The sequence below is a fragment of the Athalia rosae genome, chromosome 4, assembly GCF_917208135.1.
Source record: "Athalia rosae chromosome 4, iyAthRosa1.1, whole genome shotgun sequence".
Taxonomy (NCBI): Eukaryota; Metazoa; Arthropoda; class Insecta; order Hymenoptera; family Athaliidae; genus Athalia; species Athalia rosae.
Genome location: NC_064029.1, coordinates 14,434,818 through 14,461,238, shown reverse-complemented (window position 1 = coordinate 14,461,238; position 26,421 = coordinate 14,434,818). Strand labels below are relative to the sequence as shown.

The 26,421-nt window shown below is 43.9% G+C and overlaps 6 protein-coding genes and 1 long non-coding RNA gene across 12 annotated transcripts; 3 read left to right on the top strand and 4 right to left on the bottom strand.

Annotated features, from left to right (window-relative positions):
* Window positions 1–416: 416 nt before the first annotated feature.
* LOC105694066 (biogenesis of lysosome-related organelles complex 1 subunit 4) lies at window positions 417–1,912 on the bottom strand. Of its 2 annotated transcripts, none has more exons than XM_048654571.1 (4): window positions 1,706–1,912; window positions 1,154–1,225; window positions 839–1,064; window positions 417–702 (listed from the first exon to the last, which is right to left on the bottom strand). In XM_048654571.1, exons 1-4 carry the CDS (start codon window positions 1,763–1,765, stop codon window positions 629–631), a joined length of 432 nt encoding a protein of 143 aa, XP_048510528.1. In that variant the 5' UTR covers window positions 1,766–1,912; the 3' UTR covers window positions 417–628. The 2 variants fall into 2 exon arrangements, with proteins under 2 accessions (XP_048510528.1, XP_012269824.2); XM_012414401.3 differs by having other exon boundaries at window positions 843–1,064; window positions 1,706–1,895.
* A 1,104-nt stretch (window positions 1,913–3,016) lies between these two features.
* LOC105694060 (putative fatty acyl-CoA reductase CG5065) lies at window positions 3,017–7,321 on the top strand. The gene is made up of 9 exons (XM_012414394.3): window positions 3,017–3,376; window positions 4,724–4,935; window positions 5,044–5,241; window positions 5,329–5,525; window positions 5,637–5,746; window positions 5,839–6,037; window positions 6,124–6,363; window positions 6,445–6,702; window positions 6,809–7,321. The coding sequence occupies exons 2-9, from the start codon at window positions 4,732–4,734 to the stop codon at window positions 6,969–6,971; spliced, it is 1,569 nt and encodes a 522-aa protein (XP_012269817.2). The 5' UTR covers window positions 3,017–3,376; window positions 4,724–4,731; the 3' UTR covers window positions 6,972–7,321.
* Window positions 7,205–7,683, bottom strand: LOC125500736. The gene is made up of 2 exons (XR_007278195.1): window positions 7,527–7,683; window positions 7,205–7,416 (listed from the first exon to the last, which is right to left on the bottom strand). It is a non-coding gene; the product is annotated as an uncharacterized LOC125500736 (long non-coding RNA).
* A 406-nt stretch (window positions 7,684–8,089) lies between these two features.
* LOC105694077 (otoferlin) lies at window positions 8,090–19,415 on the top strand. 2 transcript variants are annotated; one of them, XM_012414427.3, is made up of 27 exons: window positions 8,090–8,618; window positions 8,710–8,768; window positions 8,879–9,067; window positions 9,154–9,419; window positions 9,511–9,769; window positions 9,862–10,038; window positions 10,191–10,253; window positions 10,691–10,775; window positions 11,796–12,139; window positions 12,277–12,587; window positions 12,664–12,907; window positions 13,003–13,245; window positions 13,318–13,626; window positions 13,685–13,837; window positions 13,920–14,120; window positions 14,211–14,459; window positions 15,081–15,406; window positions 15,480–15,844; window positions 15,928–16,116; window positions 16,202–16,943; window positions 17,133–17,303; window positions 17,377–17,546; window positions 17,626–17,944; window positions 18,009–18,207; window positions 18,294–18,512; window positions 18,571–18,671; window positions 18,747–19,415. In XM_012414427.3, the coding sequence occupies exons 1-27, from the start codon at window positions 8,540–8,542 to the stop codon at window positions 18,925–18,927; spliced, it is 6,213 nt and encodes a 2,070-aa protein (XP_012269850.2). In that variant the 5' UTR covers window positions 8,090–8,539; the 3' UTR covers window positions 18,928–19,415. The 2 variants fall into 2 exon arrangements, with proteins under 2 accessions (XP_012269850.2, XP_020706222.2); XM_020850563.2 differs by having other exon boundaries at window positions 14,211–14,462.
* A 111-nt stretch (window positions 19,416–19,526) lies between these two features.
* LOC105694065 (guanine nucleotide-binding protein-like 1) lies at window positions 19,527–22,266 on the bottom strand. Its single transcript, XM_012414400.3, has 5 exons — window positions 22,006–22,266; window positions 21,276–21,598; window positions 20,503–21,169; window positions 20,003–20,425; window positions 19,527–19,929 (listed from the first exon to the last, which is right to left on the bottom strand). The coding sequence occupies exons 1-5, from the start codon at window positions 22,100–22,102 to the stop codon at window positions 19,640–19,642; spliced, it is 1,800 nt and encodes a 599-aa protein (XP_012269823.2). The 5' UTR covers window positions 22,103–22,266; the 3' UTR covers window positions 19,527–19,639.
* A 221-nt stretch (window positions 22,267–22,487) lies between these two features.
* On the top strand, window positions 22,488–23,776 carry LOC105694064 (ribosome-recycling factor, mitochondrial). Its single transcript, XM_048654569.1, has 2 exons — window positions 22,488–23,297; window positions 23,372–23,776. Exons 1-2 carry the CDS (start codon window positions 22,678–22,680, stop codon window positions 23,613–23,615), a joined length of 864 nt encoding a protein of 287 aa, XP_048510526.1. The 5' UTR covers window positions 22,488–22,677; the 3' UTR covers window positions 23,616–23,776.
* Window positions 23,688–26,078, bottom strand: LOC105694062 (2-aminoadipate transaminase-like). 4 transcript variants are annotated; one of them, XM_012414397.3, is made up of 7 exons: window positions 25,690–26,025; window positions 25,308–25,584; window positions 25,054–25,215; window positions 24,717–24,972; window positions 24,408–24,628; window positions 24,066–24,315; window positions 23,688–23,983 (listed from the first exon to the last, which is right to left on the bottom strand). In XM_012414397.3, the coding sequence occupies exons 1-6, from the start codon at window positions 25,849–25,851 to the stop codon at window positions 24,077–24,079; spliced, it is 1,317 nt and encodes a 438-aa protein (XP_012269820.2). In that variant the 5' UTR covers window positions 25,852–26,025; the 3' UTR covers window positions 23,688–23,983; window positions 24,066–24,076. The 4 variants fall into 4 exon arrangements, with proteins under 4 accessions (XP_012269820.2, XP_048510523.1, XP_048510524.1 ...); XM_048654566.1 differs by having other exon boundaries at window positions 25,054–25,612; window positions 25,690–26,032; XM_048654567.1 differs by having other exon boundaries at window positions 25,054–25,584; window positions 25,661–25,792.
* Between the last annotated feature and the right edge of the window lie 343 nt (window positions 26,079–26,421).

The window sequence follows — 26,421 nt, the reverse complement described above, 5'->3', positions numbered from 1 at the left end:
TGGCCCTGGCAAATTGACGAGATGGCGTCATTGCACGGGCGGGGGTTGTTCGCTCGGTGAAAAAGAGGCCCAATTAAAAACGTGTACACTTTCGGCATGCTGATTCGGAACTTTCGCGAATAATTGCGATTATCTCGGAACGAATAAAACGATCGAGGAATTCGATATTATTTTTCAGCATCGCGATTGATATCTTTATGAATAGGGAACCAGGAACCAAAGGTCTGGGATCATTGGGGTGAGTGGTCCACCTGCACTGTTACTTGTGGATCTGGCAAATATACGAGATGGAGACATTGCGTAACCGGAGGTTGTGCCTCAGGTGAGAAAGAAGCTCAGATAAAATCTTGCGATTTACCTGACTGCTGATCGTTCGGGAATCATCGTCGCTGCATGAAATATCTCATCAAGATGGGTTTAGAATCTTCCAAAAATTTTTATTCAACTACATCACGTGTGTTATTATGTCATTTATCGGGGCGTCTAATGATTTCGTTTGACCTTAAACTTGAGAATATTCTCCTCCCACGCAAAATTACGAGTTATCAATAAGTATTGTACCGCTATGCAATTACATAGTCGTGCAATTTTTCAGTTGAACGCGCTTCATTCCGGGGTGAAAAAATCTTCAGTCTTGTAAATGATCGGCGGTTCGAAAATCGGTGTTCTTCCGCCGCGGGTGGACGGTTCTTGGTTTTTTTTCTGCAATCGTGATATTTGTTGTTTGAGAACAAGGCGAGCCTTTACCAGGAATACGAAGCAGACGCGGTCCACCGCTAGTTATCACCCGTACGGGGAATTTTCCATTGCCACGTTCGCATAACTGTTTGCTCAAAACTTACGAAAAAAGACAATGGAATGAGTTTGCTGAGCAACGAATCCGGGACTCCCAAGTCAGCCTCCGCAGCCTCCACAGCTGTTTCCAAAGAATCGAGGTTCACGTTCACCCGTGCAAGAACGTGTTCCAGGGCGTCGATCCGACGACACAGACCGCCCAATTGTTGTTGCGCTATTTGTAACCGCGGTATCTGCCCGCTAAGACATTCCGCGCCTTCTGTCTGAACCTGCGATTTGAAAATTTCAACGCAACAGCTAATCCCGGTTTATGTTTGGGAAAGTAATGAGATTCCATGAACCGATAGCTTCCCCTAACCATTCCGAATATGGATTCGAACTCCTCGAGCCTCATCATCATATCTTCGATTGTATCGTGAAGAGTTTTGACCTGAAGTAGAAAAAGAAAGTGCGTTACACCTGCGCGAGACATTGGTATTTTCATACAGTCATCTAGAAATTTAAATATCCGAGGGTATGGCACAAGATTTTATAGGCCCGCTGCTCGATTGGGAAATAATATTGGTCTGCATATTACGAAGTCTCCGTTAATAACGTTAAAAATAAGTTCTCGACAGTTGTTGGTCAATCAATGCGAAATAAAGTTGGGTGGGCGAAAGCGTGACTGGGATCGTTCGTAAGAATTCACATAGTAGTAGTCAGTCGTTCTGGTGGTTTTCATGAAACAAGTTGGTAACGAGAACTATATATCCAACACATTCCCACACGCATATCATACATATACATAATCATTATGGCGGAGACCATTTTGGCCTTCGGACGTGAAATCACACACGAGCGCCAAGAAGGTTTTGCACAAGGTGCGTGATTTCCTCGTCGCATTAGGGATAGTACGGTGTAATAAATTCACCTGGTCAGTGAGGTCAACTCTTACGTAGGCCGCGTGCTCTACGGCAAGTTCTTCGATCATATCGAAAAGAAATCTTCGCTGCGCGGTCCAACGTTCGACGTTTGTCACCCGTTGTTTATTCCACACTGTATTATTATTGGATAGGAATAAAAAAAAACCTCTGCTTATCACCTTCGCCCACGCTTATAAAACTCTTATCACGTTGGCTCTACTGACGATCGATATCAGCCGAGCATGCGCTCAGAAGAAACCGCGTGTCCGTTATGCGGTTGAAATTCGAATACGAGATCCCGTCGTTTTGCTTAATTTCTGACAAATCTACGATTTTATCGGTGATATAAGAGACTCGGACGCTTGTACGCCGATCGTAACTTGGATTCAATACTATAAATTTTATGATGAAATTAAACGGACGCCGTACCTCTGGGCCCAGAGCATGCGTGTACATTCTATTATACATAATATGACATTCGAAAGTTATCCGTAGGACTGTTTTGTTATATACCGGTCCATTGGAGGTGTTGAAATTTTTTTAAATAGCCTCTTTGTATTCGTGGAGAAATGCATATTCATGAGCAGCATTACTAAGAGGACATATCCGACTGTTTGAAAATTTCGATTCCTTCTAACGATAAGCAAACTCTCTCGTTACTCGCGTGAGTACGGAGACTGCGTCGCGGTTTTTCCAACTCTTACGCTACGACGGTTGGACGGTACTTTGCAAAAATCCGTCTCAAAACTAATGAAAAATAGAAATTTTCAAACTGTTGCGAAAACGTGAAGTGCCTACGGACACCATAAAAATACGTATATCGGTGGCACAATTTTTTTCAAGAATGTTGGATAACACGTAATTGCTTACTTCATTCTAGAATGTTTTCAATAAAACCAGCATAAATCAGTATGAAATTGATCATGCGATGTTAATAATAACGATGATGATGATGATGATGATGGCAATAATAACATGAAACTTTGTACTGCGGCAATGAAAACGTACTTGAACGCTTCTTAATTGTAGGACCTTCGTTTGAAAAGTTCCTAATGGACCGAGACAAGCGCGTGAAAATAATCGGTAGGTGAAACCTGTTCGGAGTAAAGAGTTTCAACTGAAATATCCGAACGTCCGATCGGACAGAAAGGATTCGTTGCATGTAATCGAGGTGATATATTTACCCGCGGTGCAACTAGATTTTTTTATTCCACTTATAGCTCGATAACAGTAAAAAGGACCAGCGACTGGCAATCGGTGCACAAAGTAAAAGGAAGAGTGAATTGAAACGGAGAGGGGGAATTGAAGACCGAAGGAATGGACGAAGGCGGGAAGACCCAACGTAGGAATATACCCGATGCTGGAGAGCCTTGAACGCAGTGCGTGCGCGATCGTCGTTACATTAACGTTCTTTGCACAAAAAAAAAAAAAATACCATCTTTTTTTATTCTCGTGTTTTTATCGCGGACCATTCGAGTGTCGGAAATTGTTCGCATCTTTCCCTTTTGTACGCGCAACACGTCGGAAAAATATCTCCGGGTGGAAGATATACGGAGGAATTTTCTGAGGATCTGTACACCGCAAAAAAAAAAAAAGAAAAACTCGCTCTAATATAATCGGTAGCTGTTATCTAACCACAGCGCCAGTTCAACAACAATTCAAGTGCACAGGTGTACGAGGTATGTTGACAAGAACATGGGTAAGCCTTGATTGCATTTCTGTGCATGTGGGATGCTGTACGGTCGATCGAATACAACTAAAGCACATGAGAAAGCAGAATCGAGCCGATTTTCCCACCAAAAAATGTTCCTGTTTAATGTTCCTTGAACAGAACTAATCGAAAAAACGATAATTTTGGTCACATTTGAAGAAGAACGCGAACGTCAATTTATGATGATGTAAAAATTTAACTAACTTACATAAAATAGGACCAGAGCTGATATAACGATAAACTCGACTCGATAACCAGAGTCCCAGCACAATTATCACCGAGAATTTCCAAATCACGCATATTTCCTAGCCATCGAATAGATTTGAAATCGATGAAATTTACGTAACAATCCCGTGAGATTGATGAATTTTGTTATTTTTCCCCTGTGACCGACGATGATGCGGAGCGTTGCAAAAACCTGACCAATATCCACGATATGATAATTAACGTGTTTCCAAATATCATGCGAACGAATACATAACATTCGGCGAGTCGGAGTGAACATTTTTTTGGACTCATTAAATATGGTACGGTATGGGATAGGCCGGGACTTACGATCTAATCGAGTTAACTGCCACTCTATTTTCTCTGAAGGTATGAGACGTGTTTTGTCTACTTTCACCGGTAGCGTTGCAACTCCTCGACCAGCGAGAGAAGATCAACCTGATTTGTTACCCTCTGCATCGCGTCGGTGAATAGGTGAAAGGTAGATTAATGCCGGAAATAACCGCGGCTATTAGTATCATTCCGAATTTGGCCGCGAGACTTGCAACGAAGAGTGCAGGTCGCGGGAATAATGGCCTGCGTTTAGAATTAGGCGGTCTCGTTATTCACACGGTCGAGAAGAGAAATCGGGACGGTTAACGAGCTTTAAATTTGTTGTAATTAAAATTGTAGAATTTTTTAACCAGATATCATTGCACGATCGTTAGCGAACAATCGTATATTTCTAGCTGTAATCCACGTCGCGTATTCATAGGATCATTCGACGAACCCGTGCGATTACTTTCACCGAACATTTTCTTAATTTTTCGCCGTTCACTTCCATTATCGTGAAAATCCTGTCTCGGTCGTTGTACTCGCTCTAAACGTACTTTCAGAGGATATAATAATAAAATAATAAAACTAACCGTTGCGGCCACCGAACCCTACAGGCTTCCTTTCCACTTATACGGAATCCCACAATCGCTCTCGCAATTCCTGTTAATCCATAGTTGGAATGATACGAAATAAAACGTTTTCACCTTAAAAGAAAAAAAAAATCAAAGTCCGAATAATTTAACGCATTAAGAACGTCAGGCATAACTTACCGTAGATTCCATCATGGGGGAGAAAAGCCTCACCAAGATACAGTCCTTCTACGTAGGACGTACAATTTTCATAACGGGAGCTACGGGATTTATGGGAAAAGTTCTCATAGAAAAGCTGCTCTACAGTTGCAGTGATTTGGAACGTATTTACATACTTTTACGACCGAAACGTGGACGCTCGATCGACGGTCGCTTGGAGGATATGTTTAAGCTCCCGGTAAGCGAAAAATCGCAGCTGATCTTTTCACGCGTTGCGTTCTCGTAATTAGCAAATGATAAGACTCAAAATGAGAGAAAAAAAAAAAACGAACAATTTTGTCGATAGATGTTCCATCGTCTGCGAAAAGAGAAGCCGGAGATGATGAAGAAGCTCGTACCGATGCAGGGGGATGTGACGCTCGATAAGCTTGGTCTCGACACCGCACAGCGTAAAACACTCGCCGACGAAGTATCTGTAGTTTTTCACTGCGCCGCAACTTTACGTCTCGAAGCCAAGCTCAAGGATGCGATCGAGATGAACACGGTACGATATCCGGAGGATCCGATAAGCGCGAATTAATTTTTTTTCAATATCACGTACACTTTCGCGAATAATTTGTTTTTTCCATAGGCCGGTACGCAGAGGGTACTGGAATTGTGCAGGATGATGAAAGGACTGAAAATTATGATACACCTCAGCACGGCATTCTGCCACGTTGATCAGGAAGAACTCGGTGAAAGGGTTTACGATACGAATGAAAATCCCAGCGATGTAATGCGCCTGATGCAGTGGATGGACGAAGAAGCCATCGACCTCGTAACGCCGACGTAATTTTTTTGGCGGCTTATTTTTTTTTGTTCTTTCTCTCTCTACATACGACTTATATCATTCGCTAAACTGCAACCAAGCCATTATTCCTTTCACCTCATCAATTTCAGATTGATCAAACCTCATCCGAACACCTACACCTACTCGAAAAGACTCGCCGAGGGATTGATCGCCAACGAATTCGCGACCATGCCCTGCGCAATCGTGAGACCGTCCATAGGTGAGTGACCGGAAGACCGGCGTGAATTCTCAGATTTTTTTTTCTAACGATTTCGTCATTCAATGGGGTATTTTTTTTTTGCCACGCCGCAGTGACACCGGCGTGGGCAGAGCCGTTGCCCGGTTGGGTGGACAGTCTGAACGGGCCCACCGGTTTGATAGTAGGGGCGGGAAAGGGTGTGATTCGATCTATGCACTGCAATGGAAATTATCACGCTGAAGTCACACCGGTGGACATGGCGATAAACGCGATACTAGCGATTTGCGCCAAGACCGGGTCGCTCACGGAAAAGTTAGTTGATCCAGTCGACGAATGTGGGGATATTTTGCAAGCGATTTTACGTAACTCGTGAACTTTTTTTTCTCTCCCTCGTCCAGACCAAAAAAAATGCCGGTCTTCAACGTCACTCAGAGCGGCGTGGTGCCGATAACGTGGGCCGAGGTGTTGGAGAAAGGACGCGGTGTGGTACACGACAATCCATTCGAAGGGGCGATTTGGTATCCGGACGGCGACATTCGCAGCAGTAAATTTGTTCACAATCTGTTCGTGTTTTTCTTCCACTTGATACCCGCCTACTTCATCGATTTTCTCATGCTGATATTCCGTCAGAAACGTTTGTGAGTATTTTCCGTTGCTTCGGTATCGCGTTAATTTTGTCAACTTGTTTTTTTTTTCTATCGATCGTAAATTACCCGCAGCATGGTGCGTGTTCAGAAACGTATCAGCGACGGACTCGAGGTTCTCCAATACTTCACGACGAGGGAATGGAATTTTCACAACACAAATCTGCTCGGCGTATGGTCCGAAATGAGTCCTGAGGACAAGGAGGTCTTCTCCTTCGACTTCATCAATATGGACACGATCGAATACATGACCAGAGTCGTGTTGGGTGCTCGGCAGTATTGCATGAAAGAGAAATTGGAAACACTGCCGAGAGCGCGACTCCATCAAAAAATGTATGAGCTCAAAATAACGCGCGGATTTACGTGCTCAATTTTTTTTTTTTTTTTCCCCTTTCATTTCTGATCGCAATTTCTTTTTCTTTTTTTCTCCCCCTCACAGGCTCTACGTTATTCATTACGCGGCGGTGTACACCTTCTACTTCACGATCTTCTACTACGTCTGCAAGAATTTCGAAATTGCCAAAACGGGTCTTGATTACGCCACGGAATTGTTCAAAAGTGTTCCGATCGTGGGTGGACTAGTAGATAAAGCACATTTGTAATTAGTTTCCAGGTGAAGAAAAACGAGGCGATCGTTTGTACTTGGAAAGTTTTCGCTCAACGAACGATGTCGATGAGATCACCATTCGTCTTCCCGGTCACAAAAAATTGACCAGGTTTTTTTGGTTTTAATTTTTGTTTTTTTTTATTTTTTACTGCCTCGAAGACGCACGTGCCTCAATCGATTCATCTGATGTACATAAATTTTGTACCTGTGTATGTGAATGATGTAAAATTTCTTACAGCTTGGAAACCACACTACTCCAACAATAATAGTTTAAGGAAAATATCTTATTTGTTATTCCGTTCGTATATATGTCATTTATTTTGATAATAAACGTGTTTTCTTGTAGCGAGAATTTTTACTGGCTAGAAGGTGGCGGGTTCGAGAACGAAAATTAACATTTCGTTGCCGGTCGGATTGCGATCGCGCGGTGTCGACCTGTCCTGTAAGAAAATTTAGAGTTCCGTTGACCATGAGAAAAGGAAAAAAAAAAAAAAAAAAAAAAAACGGAGAACAAAACTACCAATCATAAAATCTAATTCAGCCACGTCACCGTTTTCACCGGCATTCAACAGCGCGCTGTTCGGACGTATTGATCCACCTAATTCGAAGCCCCGGAAACAATTCGAAAAATAAACACCCTTTTCCGTGTCGGAAACTTTGTTAATACACGCGGTGAATGTAAAAAAAAAAAAAACATTCGATCGATGCGTCACGGATGACGGGAGAATTTCAACGAAGGCTATCCTGCGAGTCGACGAAGCCCGTTTCCTTTGAAACTGCGTTTTTTTTTTTCACTTCGAAATAAATTCGGAATCAGCGTCTGCGCACCGATACAACGAATCCAAGGTTCGCGACGGGGTGAATAAAAAAATACGTAACGTAAGTGTGCCACGAGGTTTATAACGTGGTCATCAAAAGGGTCGGTGGGTCGCGTTCCTGCTGGCGCGGGTGATGATGTTCGCGAGTCAGTAATATCAGGTATACCGGCGGCGACGGCGCGTCGACGGTAAGGTTGAAATTAATTCTTTCCGCGCATTGTGCAAGTCGTGTAGGACGGTGCGGAGAGCAACCCCTCGCAGTCGGAAGCTACGTTTGCAAAGCGGTGAAAATAACCGTGGAGTTACGCGGGCGACGCGAAGGTGCGCGGAATGTCGGAAGATCAATGATTCGTCCTACATGCACTAGAGCAGCGCCGGAGGTCTCGGAGAGGAAGGATAGCCTTCGCCCAACCCCTCGCGGTATCATACCCATTCAAGAATACTCGAGTCAATATATTCGGTGGTGTGCGTGAATCGGGCGCCCCGCGGACCGGACGACGATACGTTTCCACATATTCTACGTCGTGTATATTTGTAAACACGGATTATAGACGGTATCGGCCGATTAGTCTTCTGGCGAAAAACTCGGCAACTACAGTGTCCTCGAGATCGTCGTTCCGTTCACGTCGATGACGATAATGTACGTTAGATACGGTGTGTTTACGGTGAACGTGTTGGCCGTTTGCCAATCGTGAAGGAGACCCTCCGTTTGATTCATCGCCGAACTACCCGAAGAACATAGACTATGTCGCTCGTCGCCAGCGTGAAGAATCTCCAAGCCCTGAAATGCAAGGGTGAAAAATACCTGAGGCTCGATTTTCGAGGTAATTGTCAGGGGAGTCCCAAACCGTTGTTGTTCACGAGGTCGATCTCCTCAGAATATCGCGAACGAAATATTTATTTGCGACGTTACAGGTGCATCTCATTATTCCCAAGGCCTCGAGGATAACGGTGACCTCATCTCAATTGACCAGGTATCTTACCGAATCGTAGAAAAATTTTGTTTACCACTTTCGACTTCGTATCACCGCGTTCTGTTCACGACGAATAGTTCAAAGTTCAGAGACCCCGCGATCTATTCCAGAGTTTCACGTGGAACCTTGGAAGACCTGTTGAAGATGTCGAAACGCTGCAACTGGCCGTCGTATCCAAAGGGATGCTGCGAGGTGAAAAAATCGTGGCCAGATACGATCTCGTTCTTCAGGCGGTCGTTAGAGAAGGAAGAATTTTGGTCAGCGATTGCCTCGTCGACCTCAACAACAGACCGATTCCGGTAACCATTGCATTTCCGATCCGGAAATCGCGTCTGGAAAATTATTCGGTCCCGTTTGATCCGGCCGATTTTTTCAATTATTTTAGACAGTCGTCACGTTCGAAGTCCGTTACACACCTCCGGACGGTAGTTGTAGTTCTTACGCCGGTACCGAGGTCATGGAGGACGAACAACAAATGCTCATCGATATCGAGCAGAACATAGCGAATCTGGAACGTAGTCTCGAGCAAACGGGGACCGTTCGCCGTCGAGGTTCTTGGCACAGTCCGGAAAAAATGAAAAAGAGAGTCGCGGGGCCCGTTCAACGTGGAAGTTCAATGTCCGCGTCGGAAAGATCACCGGATCGTAAACGGTAAAATAAATGCGATTCGACGCGACTGAAAATCGTCGAGAGTCATCGGCGCGACTTCGAAACTGCGATAATATTAATTGTTCGATAACAGGAGTTCCACGCTGAAGAGCGTTCGTTCGTTGATGAGACTGGGCAAGCAGCGTCCACCGCGAGAAAAATCCACCGACAGTAATTCGGAGACGCGTCAACTTCTCGAACAACGAGATTCCAGTTGCGCTTCGTCGAGCGCGGTTTCCCGCACCAATTCGTCAACGTCCCTCGAATTGAACCAATCCGACAACGACAGTCAGATCAGCGTCCACGAGGAACGCGACTCGATCGGCAAAACCCCCAAAAAAATCAAACCGAAGGTGAGACGCGCTTCGAGGACCGATTTTTCTTTTTTTTTTTTTTTTTTTTTTTTCTGGCTTTCATTCTGAAGATGGGATTTATTTCGTTACAGAGCAGCGAGACGGGTCAGAGCGCTCTCAAAGCTCAGGACTATCAAGTCTGTGTGACGGTGATAGAGGCGAGACAACTCGCCGGACTTAATATGGATCCCATGGTCTGCGTTCAGGTTGGCGACCAGAGAAAATATACGAGCGTCAAAGAATCTACAAACTGCCCCTACTACAACGAGGTCAATTAATTCCTCAGAGAAAAATTTTTCTTCCACTCCCTCTCGCTCCTAATTTTTTTTTTTTCCCTCCATCTCTCACAGTTGTTCTCTGAAGAACTACATCCGTAAAAATTTTTGGCAATGACTAACGCGAGTTTAATTAATTATTGCAGTACTTTGTTTTCGACTTCCACATGCCGCCGATCATGCTGTTCGACAAAATTATCACACTTTCCGTAAGTAAGATATTCATTGGACTCTCAATAGGCACATATTAAATAGTTTTCCTGCAGATTATGGGCGATAAAAACCGCCTGTATCTTGTGATGTTTTTTGTGTAGGTATATATATATTATATGGTAGGTACGTTGGTACGTACATTAGATAACGTACGATTCGTGCCTGTAAATATATTTGCGCACAACCGGGTGTGCGTAGAGTAAATAAGCACGCGACAGAGAAATTGCGTGCATACCTATATGGATATGAGATACACGTGTGTATAGGTATATACGTATAGCATCTGGTGTGTTGAGCCAATATAAGTATATAACCTTAATAATGTGTAAATACATGAATATACTTATATATATATATATATATTATATATATATGTATATTATAATAGTTTGTCGTGAGGCATAAATGTGTTGTGATTTGTAATGATGCACAGGTGCAGCAATCGCGGAATCTTCTACGCGCTAATCTAACACTGGGCAGCTTTAAGTTAGACGTAGCCACCGTCTGGGCTCAGCCAGGTACACGCTTTACTAGACTCCCTGGATCCGAGAGAGCTTTGCATAGAACTTTCCCATTTGTCATATATCTGTGTATAGGAAGATTGTTTTTTTTTTTTTGTTCATTTTCATACGCTCGATTACGTACGTTCGCGGTTCCGTTCCTACTTTTTCTTCTTCTTCTTCTTTCATTTTTGTATACCAATCAAATAATTGCCCTAGGGCCAGACCGTTCAAATGACTTTTGGCATAATTAATAGAAAGCGAGTTCCTTCCGATCAAGGGAGTTGCGCCCACTCCTCTCCTTCGCTTCTCCTTCGGCATAGTTTTTATTTACACGCGTATGTACATAGGTATGTGTACACGTGTGAATATATTTATATGTTTTTTTATAATAATCTGTGTACCCGAGTACGACAGCATCGCACGAATCAAAGCACCGCATTGCACGCTCTCGAAACACACGAATGACCCGCTATGATATAACGACGTGTATGTACACACCACACCTGTACCGCCAATGGTCGATGGCGAATGTGTGTATATATCACGTTGTTGCGAAATTTTTAACACCTCGCTTATGGTCAAGGAACTTGGTTTGAGTACACATGTTTTACCAAGCGACTGGAATCAACGATTCACGAGCCAAACATTATTTCAATGCTGCATACACGAACAATGGGTATCCCGCTTGAAGAACGTGCGGCACAGCATTGCAAATTTCTAATAATTATTCGTTGAAAAATATTCTCGATGTGATATCCCTCTCAACAATAACTATATATTTCGGCATGCTGAATTCTCGTTGTTCTTGTATATATATATACCTGTGTAATACCCGTATGATACTTCAAAAATTCTTTTACTTTTTTTTATGGTTTATTTTCAAAGACTCGTCAACACCATTCTTTATCGATAGGTGAAATCGCAGGTAGGTGTCCCACTTATGAGACGCATATGAACTCGACATTGAAAATGGAGTGAAAATTTTTCGTCGTTTTATTATTTAAAGTTACGCCATCGTTCGATTTTCCCCCACAGATCATCAATTTTATCACAAATGGGCACTGCTCACCGACCCCGACGACGTCGCCGGTGGACCAAAGGGATATCTGAAATGCGACATCAGCGTCATAGGGAAAGGTGATTCGGTTAAAATACCACCGAAAAGTGAAAAGGACGAGGACGACATCGAGGGCAATCTTCTACTGCCGGATGGCGTACCGATCGAAAGACAACGAGCTAAATTCGTCGTAAAGATTTACCGAGCCGACGGTCTTCCCAAAATGAACAGCAGCATAATGGCCAACGTTAAAAAAGCTTTCACCGGGGAAGCGAAGGACCTCGTCGATCCCTACGTCCAAGTTTCTTTCGCGGGACTTTGCGTGAGTTCATTATTCTCAATCCTGCGGAGAAAAAAAGGAATATCGATACGCGCAAGACTTTCTCTTTATCCCGATTACTTTATCTTCCGTAATTTTTTTGTTTTTTTTTGTTTTTTTCTTCTTCTCCTCTTGTTCAGGGTAAAACGAGTGTGAAACGCAACAGCTACGCGCCGGTGTGGAACGAACAGATAGTCTTTACGGAAATGTTTCCGCCGCTCTGTCAACGTATGAAAATACAACTTCGCGACAACGATCCGGTACACGCTACCGTAATCGGTACGCACTTTGTCGATCTGAAACAAGTAAGCAACGACGGTGAGAAAGGATTCTTACCGACGTTCGGACCCGCTTTCATTCACATGTACGGCAGCATCAGGGATTACAGTTTAATAGACGAACATTCCACCCTGAACACCGGGCTTGGCGAGGGCATCTCTTACAGGGGAAGGTAATCGCGCTACCTTTTGTATTTCGCGATCTCAAAATCGTCCCGGTTGAGTCAATCGTGGCAATGAACATTTCAGACTTCTGATAGCCATCAGAACGGAAATAAGCGACAATATGGACATGGCCCCTTCGGACGTCGAGGTCGAACCGACAACGCCGATAACCGAATCGTCTTACGCGCGTAACGAGGAGTTTTTCATGTTCGCCACAATTTTGGACGCGACGATGATCGACAAGAGGATCGGGGACAAACCGATGTATTTCGAAATATCGATCGGTAACGCCGGTAACGCTTTGGACGGGCATAACGAAACTTCGAAGGTTAATAATAATAATAATAATAATAACAATAATAATAATAATAATTGCGACTCGTGTCCTGCGAACATTTTCTTGAGGCGAGTCTTCGTTTTCAGGTTTGTGAAATCAATGTTTCGGGCGGCGCGAGCGGAAGCGGTGACGAGGAGGAATTTCAGGAGGTCGTCACCGGATCCTGCCAAAGTACGACACCCCCGTGCAAACCGATGACTCACGACAAAATGTACTATTTCTTACCATACTGGGACGACAAACCCTGTCTACACGTTAGGAGTATATGGCCCGATTATCGGCGAAGAATGTACAATAGTAACATAATCGGAAAAATTGTCGACAAACTGGTGAGATGTCCGAAAAACGAAAATTTATGGATTTCGATTGACAAAAAATTGTGGTGTATGTGATTTCCGCAGGAGGAAGGACTCGCGGAGGTTTTAACGCACGCCGAAGACACGATTGGAGAAAAATATTTGAAAAGCGTACTCGACGAGTTGAGTAGTAACTGTAATCGGTACGTAAGCATCAGTAGATCGTCGGTCACGGGTCCCGGTGTTGGTAAAACCAAATTGGACAAAGAAAGAATCAAACTTTGTCAAAGGGAAATTGAGAGCGTGGGGAACATGTCGAAAAATTTGAAGGCGGTCGTCACCAAAAACTCCTTCAGAGAACGACTCAAGACTGCGCAGAGTTACTTACAGAAATTGAAACTACTCGTCGAAGACGTGAGTACGAACCGCATTTCAATCGAGCCAATCAATAATCAATCGATTTCGTTTACAGCCGCAGGATTCTCTACCGGATGTATTCATATGGGTAATAAGTTCCGGCAGAAGAGTTGCGTATCACAGAATTCCCGGGAGGGATTTGGTTTATTCCATTGTCGACGAAGAATGCGGTCGTCATTGTGGAAAAATACAAACGATGTTTTTGAAGGTACGCATCACGCATGCATATTCAATTATCTCGTCATCTCGAATTTTCGCGTATTAATTATTTACGCCTCGCGATAATTCAGTTACCAGGTAAGAAGAGATTCGGCCCCTCGGGATGGTCGATCCAAACCAAATTACAAATTTACATGTGGCTCGGGATATTGAAGCACAAGAAATACTTCATCCAGGGTCTGCCCAAGGGATACGAAGTCAGTCACGAACTTAGAAACGTCGACCGCCCCAGAGCTCTGCCACCCTCCGTGATACACTACGTCAAAAAACACGTTCGTAAATCGCATCCTCGTAGAAAAAAAAAAATTCACACAAATTTTCCGTACGCGTATAGGATATTCACGTTGCTTGATGATCGACAGAAATTTCAGTTGAGGGCGCACATGTATCAGGCGAGATCGTTGATCGGTAGCGACGCCTCGGGGTTGTCCGATCCTTTCGCCAAGGTTATTTGCGGCGAATTTTGTAGGTCAACGCAGGTCATCGACGAAACCTTGAGCCCGACGTGGGACGAACTTTTAATATTCGACGACATATTGATATACGGAACTGCTGAGGAGATAAAAAACGACCCACCTTCGATCGTCATAGAGCTCTTCGATCAGGACAAAGTGGTAAGTTTCCCACCCTAACTGAAATATTTAAAAATCGGGTGAATCCGTCGCAAGAAAATCCTTTCGATTATTTGAAAATTTCACCACTCGCCAAAAACATATATGCGGATATCCGTGGTACGGTGAAACTCTTCCGACAGCTGCGGTGTGTCTGCATCGCCTGTGTAATAATTGTATAACGGAGTTGATTGAGCGATGAAACGGGATTTCAACCCCTGCAGGACTCTTCTCTCTGTCAAACTTCTCAAGAACTTTCTTTCTTTTCATTTTTTCAGAGTCATGTTAAACACTCAGGACATAACACTGCATGCGAGGGCTCTGCTTTTAACAGTTTGTATGACAACATTAAACATTTAACGAAATTTTCACGTCGGAAACGCACTGTTCAATTTATCAGCACCCACGGCACACGAGTAAATCATAATCGGAAAATTTCTGAAAAAAAAAAGAATAACCAAAAATTGCATATACACCCAAAATCCACCATACGTACACGCATGTATAGGGATATACTGTATCCACCATCCACACCCATATACGACACGCCTGCGATCCACAGACAACTTTAATTAATAATTTTTTACCTCTCATCGATCATTGACCTCAACTGTGCTCAAGGGCAAGTCGGAGTACATCGGAAGAGCGATCGCCCGACCCCATGTGAAGTTGGCGTCGGAGTCGTACGCTCCACCCGAATTTCCACCCTCGTTGGAATGGTACGACGTCACCAGAGGAGCCGCTAGGGCTGGTGAGCTTCTGGCCGTTTTCGAGCTTCTCGAGCATCCCCAAACCAGAGATGCTTACGGATTTCCGACTCTTCCCGATCCGAAATACTGCCCGGACTCTGGCCAGACTCCCCAGACAACCCCGACGTCCGGGGGTGCCGATCGCGGACCTATACTTCCGGTACCTATCGGCATAAGACCGACTCTTTCGAAATACAGGTGAGCGGGCGACGGATCGTTTGTTTGAAAAAATGATCGAACGACGAGGGAGTCATTTTTTCTGGTTTTTCAGAATCGAGGTACTCTTCTGGGGTCTGCGTGATCTGAAACGGGTGCATCTCCTCACGGTCGACAAGCCACGCGTCGACGTTGAGTGCGCTGGTCACATTCTTTATTCGTCGGTCGTACCGAACGCGAAAAAAAATCCAAACTTTAACACCCTCATAAAATTCATGGAACTCGAGCTGCCCGAACAGGAACTTTATCGACCGCCGTTGACCATTCGGGCTGTGGATTGCCGAAGTTTTGGTAGATATACTCTCGTCGGAACACACACGATAAACTCTATTCATAGATACATGTACGTACCGCAGTCGAAACGTAATGCCGTAAAAGATGTTGCGGATGATCGGAAGAGAAGTCTCCATCAGTTGCAATGTGAGAGAAATACTTCCATCGGTGATTAGCTCGTACCTCGGTTTACCAAAATTTTATATCGGCCACGATCTGGATGATTTCAGCTTTCGAACAATCTAAAATGAAACATCAGCAGACCTCGTTACCCGAATCATTGACGGACATCGAGTCGAATCACGGCGATTCCGTTATCACCTTGGGATTTGAATTGGACGGTTGGGCGGCCGCGAAAAGAGACAAAACCGAGCAGAATTTTCGACGAAAGCAGAGCTTGGTCAACGATATCAGTGCAGGTGGGCCACACGTCTCTTACCGCTAAAGAGGCAGCGAAAATCGACGCTTTTTTTAACTAACTAAAAAAAAAAAAAAATTTCGCAGAGTTCAGCGGTCACGAGGACGAGGAAGGTAGCCAGGATTGGTGGACGAAATATTTTGCCTCGGTGGAGGCGATGATCGAAGAAAACAAGGAGATACGTAAGGAAAAATCGCTGTTCCAGAATCAGCAGAACGGCAATTTGCCGATATACCTGGACGAGGATTTCGGCCTACCGGGCAACACGACGGGTTCGACGAGTGGGAATAAAAGTCCCGGCGTTCATTCGGCCAAGAAACTTTTCAGCCTCCGATCGCCAGGGACGGCGGCAAAATTTGCTTCGAAATTGAGTCCCAAACACGTCGCGCGAAAAACTTGTCACAAAACCGCGTTACTCAAAATTTATCCGAACGAGTTAGAGGGGCAGCCGGAATACGAACATTTCAAGGAGTGGCTTCACACCTTCGAGTTGTATCGCGGTAAAAAAACCGGCGACGAGCCTGAAGACGAGTCGCGAATAGTCGGCAGTTTCAAAGGAGCGTTAAAAGTATACAAATGGCCACTCACGAAGGATGTGGCGGATCACACGATCATGGGGTTCGATCCTCAGTACGGTTTTTTCCAAGGTGTGCCATCGAACGAACCGATACACGTACTCGTCAGAGTCTACGTCGTCAAAGCGAACGATTTGCACCCTTGTGATCTGAACGGGAAGGCCGATCCCTACGTAGTTCTTCAGCTTGGGGGGAAGAGGTTGAGCGACAAGGATAGCTACATATCGAAGCAGTTGAATCCGGTGTTCGGAAAGTACGTCCCGATTTTCAATCCCTTGGATTTGGTATTTAAATACTCGCATGCCTATCAAATGGATAACATGGCGAAAGTCGTGAATGGAAAGAAGTGAAGAAAAAAAAAAAATTTTGCACGTAGCGGTCGATAAGTTGAGACCGCTTGTCGTTTCTTTATCCCTTCAATGTGAAATTAATATTTCGACAGATGCTTTGAGATCGAGGCTACTTTTCCGCAGGACTCACTTTTGACGGTACAAATAGTGGACTGGGATTTGGTTGGGGCTGACGACCTGATCGGCGAGACTAAAATCGATTTGGAAAATCGTTTCTACAGCAGACATCGAGCGACTTGTGGCCTGGCTAAAAAATACGACGAGTGAGTTCCTGATGATCCGTTAACGTGAACGATTCGTGCGAATCGGTAAAAACTTGATAATTTTGGCTCACAGATTTGGGTACAATAAATGGCGGGATGCGATGAAACCGACTCAAATATTATCCAAGCTCTGTAAAGATGGAAAAATTGACGGTCCAACGTACACTCACGGTCGAGTAACGATAGGTCGGAAAAATTTCGTTCTGCCTACCGACGTTATGGAAAATTACGTCCACACGAAAGGTATGCACAGGCGTTTTTCATGTGACTTACAGTTTCAATCGAGGGGTCAAAAAATGGAGTTTCTATTTTCGCCGTATAGAAATGGAGGAGCATCTTGCCTTGGCAGTCTTGCATCAATGGCACTTATTCCCTCGCATTGGATCGGCACTGGTACCCGAACACGTCGAGACACGGCCATTGTACAATCCCGATAAGCCCGGCATCGAACAAGGTAAATTAGAAATGTGGGTCGATTTATTTCCGATGGATATGCCTCTCCCGGGTCCACCGATTGATATCTCTCCAAGGAAACCAGAAAGCTACGAACTCAGGATCATCATTTGGAACACGGATGACGTAGTTTTGGAGGACGATGCATTTTTCACCGGTGAAAAGATGAGCGATATTTACGTCAAAGGGTTCGTAATTTTATCGTTCGGTTCTTAGGACAACCCGGATGACTTGATTTGGTCATTTTGGCAGGTGGCTCAAGGGACCAGAAGATTGCCAATGTACGGATATCCACTACAGATCGTTGACGGGAGAAGGTAATTTTAATTGGCGATTTATATACCCCTTCGATTACCTCGTGGCCGAGGAGAAAATTGTTATAAATCGAAAGGAGAGTTTGTTCAGCTGGGATGAGACGGAATGTAAAATACCTGCACGACTGGAGCTACAGGTATAATAATCGTTATATTATACGTTTCGACATCATAAAAATGTAAAATAACGTTAACATCGTTTTTCTTCCATCACGCAATCCAGGTATGGGATGCGGATCATTTTTCCGCCGACGATTTTCTGGGCGCTATCACCTTGGATTTGAATCGATTTCCACGGGGAGCGAAAAACAGCAAGCTCTGCACTCTAGGGATGTTGAAAACCGACGGAACGGTACCCACCGTAAACATATTCAAGCAAAAACGCATAAAAGGCTGGTGGCCATTTTATGTTAAAAAAGAAAACGAAGACATGGAATTGACGGTAAGTAAACCTGAAATAGCTTTTTAACATCCGTAATAATTCTGTCGATTATTAACAGGGAAAAGTCGAGGCTGAAATTCATCTGTTGACCAAAGACGAAGCTGAAAAAAATCCAGCTGGTTACGGAAGAAACGAACCAGACCCTCTCGATAAGCCAAAGTGAGTTGGGGTAATTTTCTTCGTTCAAAAAATGATCAGTCAGCGCCAACAAATGGAACCATTTTTTTTTTTCAGCCGACCCGACGCCTCATTCATGTGGTTTTTAAACCCTCTCAAGTCGATAAAATACATCGTATGGCACAACTACAAATGGGCGATTCTCCGAGTCCTCGTACTTCTAGCCGTAGTTGTTTTGATTCTTCTATTTTTCTACGCCATTCCCGGCTACTCGGTTAAAAAGATGTTGGGCGCTTGATTTGATCAGTCGCATCGCTTTGTATTTTTACACGCACCGCAGGTCACACCAATAACACCGGTCTCAGCAATTCTGTTTGTTATTGACGCAATATTTCTCATGTACAAAACTGTTAGAGAGGAGTACGTAGAACATACTCCAGATTTCGCACATATCTTCGAGGGGACCGATTTCACTTCAACATAGCGACACAATTCACACAAATCACGAACGTACGTACGCAATACTTTATTAGCGATAAAATATTTTTGTCTTTTTCAATTGTTATCTGTAATATGATTCTCGTTAGCAGAGTGATTTGATCTTATTAGCGAATTAGAATAATGATAATCAATTGCTCATTATGATTTATAGAGCATGTGATCCATGAGAACAAATCGTCGGTACAAATGAATGTCCGACGTTGTGGCGCATACAGATTTTTATCCCATGTTATTCGCTCAATCCGATGCAAATAAATAGTTTATTAATAAAAATGACAATTAAACTACGCAGCTTGGCGATTTCCAGATACCGAAATATCGACGTAATCAGCTCAGCTGTTATTAAATTGAAATGAATGTTCGGGGTGAGGGTTAAAATAATTATCGACAGCATGGTTAGCAAAAATATCACGAGTAACATATATTTTAATAATAAACCCAGGTATCACGTGCCAAATAAAAATGGAAGAACAGTTCAATTTTGAAAATAAGTGACGCCAATTAAATTCTTATGCTGTTTTAGCCAACGCATCGAACTTGTTGACGATCGGTGGAATACTGGAACCTGCTCCCGAAAGTCCTACGGAATCTTCATCCTCGTCCTCGTCGTCGTCGTCGTCGTCGTCCCCATCATCCTCATCCTCATTTTCATCCTCGTCCTCATTGTTCTCATCTTCCTCATCCTCTTCCTCTTCCTCGGAAGAGAGAATGGCAGATTGGTAAGTTGGACGCTCGCTAGCGTGACTCCTCGCCTGAATCCATCGGATCATTTCGACGTCGGGATGTTTTTCCCAATCGTCTGAAAAAGCAAAGAAACGACGAATTTTTAGGTAATCGACATTTTTTTTGTAATCCATTATCTTAATACGTACCTTTCGAAGCAGCCCATCCTGGCGGGTAGACGTAGAGGCAAATTTTTCCGTCAAGCGCCATTCGTAGCAAGGAATTCGCAGCTCGGTACGAATCGAATCGTGCGGTTCTCGCGGTCAAATAATTCCGTTTGGATGCCCAGCCGTCGCAGATGTCCATCGCGGACCAGGTGTCGTCATTTTCCGGGTGTCGGATATTCAAAAGCCGCGGTAAGTTCAATCTTTCGCCGATAAATTTCACCGTGGTGTACGGTTCCTTGACTTGTGCAATCGGGAACGACCCCATGAGGATTTGTAGCTGCTTGGGAACCGTGGAGGGGAATACGAGTCCCGGACAATCGCACAGGCGAACCGTTTTCGTCAAAAATATCGTCTGAAAGTGTTTCGTGTGGCCCGGTGTTTTCGATACGCTGACCACTTTTTTTCCTGTTAAGAAATTGGGTAAAATTTATATTTACCATGAATTGATATACGTTCGCAAGATTACAGGCGGGATTTGTTACCCATCAGCGCATTCATCAGGGATGATTTTCCAGCGTTCGGTGTACCGAGACACCCGATCGTCAACATTCCATCTTTGTAACGTTCGTGTTCATAAAAGCCAGTATCTTCTTTTTCAGTTTGAGCTGCTTGTGTGCTTCTGGCTACTTCATCGATCACGGAATCCGACTCCATTTCCTCGTGAATTTTTTCACACCAGGAACTCAAATCGACGGCGTCTCCGACGATCTGTTCGCAGACTTCCAATAATTTTTTAGCACCCTCAGCAGCCATCCTCAATTTTCCTTTGAGGCGACGCGTTCTCAGCCCTTCTGATTTTCCCGCTCCGGTGGATTCCTCGGATTGACCGCGGAGATTGTAAGTTGGGAATGAGGTGAACGTCAATACGTGCAATTTTGGGTAACGAATATTGAAGTAATCGCGCCAAGCGATAACTAAACCAGCGGGCGCTAAATCGATTTTATTCAACACCAATATCATATCTTTTCCCAATGTCTTGGTCACATATTCGTACAAATAGGGAGGAAACATCAGCACCGGATATCGAATATCTACTATGATCAAAAGTATATCCGACATTTCCAAGACTCTCCATAACTGTCGCCACGTCTCCAGATTCAATTCGAAGTAACTCAGACCGCTCACGTTCTCGATATTCTTCAAATATTCCTGCACACACGCGGAATGTTCATATTATAATCTAGCTTCATCCCCCATCGCAGATATACAAGAGCAATTATCGACAACGCGGAGGTATTACGTATCGTAATCTTACGGTAAAATATCTATGTTCCTTCGCATTGAGCACATCTTTGCCGGTGTTGAAATCCCATGGTGGTCTTTTTGGCAAATCGATTTCAGGTGGAAAAAAATTGTCAGAAATTTCTTGCTTTTCCAATGGTACCGGGACAATCCCTTGTCGGGCCTCTTCTTTTCTCTTCATAAGTTCCTCCTTGGATTCCTGGTAGAACTGCAACGCGTATTTATTTCCTGAGGAATTAGTTGCACGCGGTTGCAAATTTATTTTCTGGACTCCAGACGATAAAATCACGGATTCCTGGTCTCCCCGTTGTCCCCCATGAATCTTCGCTGTCGAACCTATTCAAATTTAAACGATCATGGGATATCATTCGGATTGGCTACATTTTTATGCCTTCATTATCCAGAAGTTTAAATTTGTAGCAGTTTCCTCGATCACGTGACTTAGGTGTATCTATGGGAAGATAATGGGAGTTTGAATCTTACGGCGTTCCAGCCAATCATGAGGCTTATACCATAACTGGAGAGAACGTGCGAGAATGTTGCAGAACAGTCGAATGGGGACTAATCGGTACCCATCATTGTGGGCCGATCTATTGGTGGAGTAGGTAATGAGCAGAGGATTCGATGATTGAAAAGCACAGCGTAAGGACGAACAGACTTATCTTATAATTAGATTGATTGAATTACTTGGTAGAAGACAATGATATTAGTATTAAGTTGATATTGTTTGAAGAATGTATTACCGGGAGGCGGCACGTGCGTTTGTCGGAGTTTTTTGGCTTGCATTTGTAATTTTTTCGCCTTGCCACTGAAAGGCACCTTTCTTCTGCCTTGCGGCATCACTCCAGGAAACTTGGAAAACCTTCACCCAATAAAATACTTGTGTAAAACACAAAGGAGACCTTGCATAGCCAGTAAGGACACGCGGTACGAATGTACGACGAGCGCAATAGAATCCGAAATGAACCGTGGAAGTTTGAAATCGATCGTTGTACGAGGTTATAACCTAGGACAGGGTTGAAGCATGGTCACATTCATCCAATCAATAACGTTTGCTGCCCCTTGAGGCTGAATTTTGGGATCCCTAAAGTGTGCTGAGCAGACGCCAGTGCATTTTAGGCGAACCACAATCCTGGTTTCCTCCCAGAGCCGATATGAGATTGGTCGAACTCTGCAGTGGCGCAGAACTCTAGGTCTCGTCTTACTGAATTCCGAGAATGACCCAACTTTACCTCACCTCATCCAACCTAAGCTGAAACAACCTACCTTACACATTGCTAGTGAATCAAACATTTTTTCGTGCGTTTCTTGGTCTGAATCAAGTAACTGTGAGACGAATCCGCAAGTCGAGGTATAATTTGTTAACAAGTGCGCTTTGATTGACCTTGAAATAGTTAAACATTAAGTTCTAAAGAATGGTCAACCTGGGAATGGCGCGCGAATTATGGATTTGCACGCGTTTTGCACGGAACCGGCTTACTTTGTTGTCGCCGACACGAAAGACACCGGAGATATCAACGAGTATCAATTATTCGCACAGATTTGGCTGTACCGAATTTTACAGTAAAAATAAAACTGAGGATAGACGGCTACCGTCTCTGAATTTGCTGTCCTCTGTGCCTACACATGGCATTGCAAGTTCTGCCGTAAGTTTAGCAAAAAATAAAGACCGCGGCAAAGAGAAGAAAGGGTCGGCAAAAGTACAAGTAAACCTTAACGAATTGTCACAAGTTGTGGACGTTGACCATCTCACTTCGCAAATGCAGAAAGCATTGGATGGTCTGAAAACTAATTACACAAAAAACTTGACGCTAAGATCGTCAATTGGTGCGATAGAGGAACTTCCAGTTACCTTTGAAGGTAGAGAGTACAAATTACAAGAGTTAGCGCAGACCGCGAGAAAGCCAAAGATGGTGGTTATCAACATCTCTGCCTTTCCACAAGCAATACCGAACATAATTAAGGCAATATCAAAAAGTGGAATGAATCTAAATCCGCAACAGGACGGTACGACGCTTTTTGTACCTACCCCAAAGTAAGTTGTCCCTCATTATTCTCGAGTGTTCGCAAGTTTATTCACGCTTTTGATAATCTCGCAATATTCTACAGAATAACTAAGGAACACAGAGAAAAATTGGCGAAAAACGCAAAGACCTTATTTATTGAGGCACGAGACCACGTCAAGGATATTCAATTACGTTGCATTAAATCGTTGAAAAATAAACCTGGAATATCCGAAGACACGCTGCGCAGCACGCAGACTCAAATTCAAGCCTTAGCCGATAAGTACATAAGCGAGGCCGACGAAATATTCAAAACGAAGCACAAGGAGCTGCTGGGAGACTCCGAATAATGAGTCGATTATCTCGCAGCCTATTAGGTTGTTCAAATAATTGTTCTTTCAATAAGGAGAGAAAAATAATAATTCGATTCATCGACCGGCGAATTTTAATCATACGTCTTTGTACAGATATATATAGATGGGCAATTAAAACTACGATGTCGGAAGATTAACTCATTTTATCTCCTCTATTACACCAGATGTTCCATTTCTCTGCTTCGAATGTTACATACTTTTCGTTATCACGCGGAAACCTTCCGCATAATCGATGCTCAGTTTACGAAAATTAAGGCAGTGCAACCTTCTCATCTTCTCGATGCATTAGCCAGCAGCCTTCCCGCCCCTTGCGGTGAGTTAATTCAGTGACCTCTGAAGAATTTCTATAATCGAATAAGATCCTCTGAGTGCAAATCGACTCACATGATGATTAATTTCATCATTTTTATTTCGGTATGCACTTACAAAGGTATTCGCTAATCTTCATTAGCCGTCCTCGTGTCGTTTCCCGTCGTCGCAATTTCATTTCTCGCGTAATCGAGTAACGCCGTGCAAAGGGTCTTTACAGCTTTTTCGAGAACATCGTTCTTATGAAACGCGATGCTCAATCTAAGATGATTCTCGGACCTTCCAGCGTTCGAGAATCGAGAGCCGGGTATCGCGGTCACTTTGTACTTCTCTTGACACCAGCGTATAAAATGTTCACCGTTCGTACCTTGAACAATTTATACAGATAAACGAACAGAGAGTAAGGTGGTGCGGTACTGGTGTACTGGTGATAAATTTCTAACGCCTGCAGAAATTTACCGACTGGTAGCGAAATCCACACAAAGTAACCGCCCTCGGGCCGCCGATAAGAACAGCATCGCGGTAAGTAACGATCCAAGATGTTGCACAGAGATTCCAGTCTCTCCTTGTAAGTTCGAATCAGTAAATTAAGGTACGAGTCCTCCAGTCCCAGCTCGAGTAAGCTGGCCACAACACCGGACACGTAGTGGTTGACGGCTCCTCCGCTTTTCATGATGCCCCTGGTAAACAATACTTTAGGAGGCCGCGATAAACCTTGACCGTTTTTATTTTCGCCGCTTTGCGGTTATTTATTTATTTTTAACTCACGACTGTTTGAGTACCCCGCAAACTCGTGAGCCGCATTCCATCCATCCGAGGCGTATGGCCGGCGATAAAATTTTCGAGAAAGATCCGTTCGAAACAACGTTACCTCCTCTGTATTCCGGATCGCACGGATTGTCGTAATAAAATAATCTCTGCGGAGGATCTTCGACGTCCTCGTATCGGAGTAGGTTGTAGACGTCGTCGCAGGCAACGAGAAGCGAATTCTCCCGAGCGATCGACACCAGTCGTTTGCAATTTTCTGAATCAGAGAGAAACGTAGTCCGTATATAAATTTTAACGCGAACGATTTCTGGCAATTATTTCAATACGGGCAACTCACCCGGAGATAAGGTCATTCCCGTAGGATTGTGATAGGTCGGGATGGTGTAGAATACGGCCCAAAATATCTTTTCTTCGTCGATAAGATATTCCCCCCTCTCCTTTTCGTCGGCTACTATTTTTTCCATCGCGTCCAGATCGACGACACCGAGTTTCATCGGCACTGCGTTATCCGCAGTAAATGGGGGGATGAAATGAAAAATTTCATTATCGTAATACGTGATCGCGAACACTGTTTCGCACTTTAAAGCGTACCTGTAACTATCCGCATCAATGGGAATTGTTTGAATACGTTCAACGCTATCATGTACGTAACTTCTTCGACAAAAATTACACCGTTCGGCGATACGACGCTGCAGAGCAAAAGTTGAAGTCCGTGGGTCGCGCCGCATGTTAAAATCAGGTCCTTTCCATCGACCGAATCGAGGTAGCGTCTCGACAGAAACTTCGCAAGTTCCCGACGACATTCGTAAAGGCCAGCGGTTATTCCATATTGGAACAAGTAATACTTTCCCTCCCTTTCTTCGGCCAGCTGCGAATGACAGACGTGAACGGTCGCTCTAAAGTTATGTTATTTACATTGAAAATACGAATCTGCATTCTCACACCTAAATAATTCATACTCATGTAGGTTTACCAGTCTGTGTTCGGTAGCCTGGCGCATGTTCGACACGCACAGCTGCAAAAGGTCCGGTCCAGGCGCGCCCACCGAGAGGTTGATAATTTCATCGTTATAAACATTTAGTATCGGTTCACCGTCGAAAAGGTGTCTCAAGTGAGTCTCTTCAGTTTGATTCATTTTTTTTTTTCTTTCTATTTCCACTCGAAACACTGTAACGATTCGATCACCGAGGATGAGCCTCTCCTCTATTGTATTATGGAAAATATCAGATAAATCAAGTGGCTCGTAGACTGCGTCGTAGCCGCACACTGCGTACTTGAGTTTAACAACTATCTTATTTCACTGTTACGAGTAGATAAGTTACGTAAAAAATTTATATCCGCAGCGTGTTAAGGGAAAAACGGTATTACCGAGACACGACACTTTGACGTGAAAAAGTTTCTCGCTCGACTCTTATCAATTACCAAAGTATGATAAACCCCGGGATGCCAAGAGTTGGTAATAATAAGTAATAATAACGTCGTACGTGGCGCGAAATTGGACCGTGCATTCGATCGCGCTGACGGCTAAATGAAAATTAGTTGATCGAAATTTTTTTCATCTAATTTTTTTCAACCGCTTCCCCGCACCGCGAAATACATCAGACTTTTCGCCGTCCTAAATCAATAAAGAATAAGCGACGCGTCCGCAAATAGAAATTAAGTGTTCATATCCTAGCGGAGTTTTTTTTTTATCTTTACCTAGTGA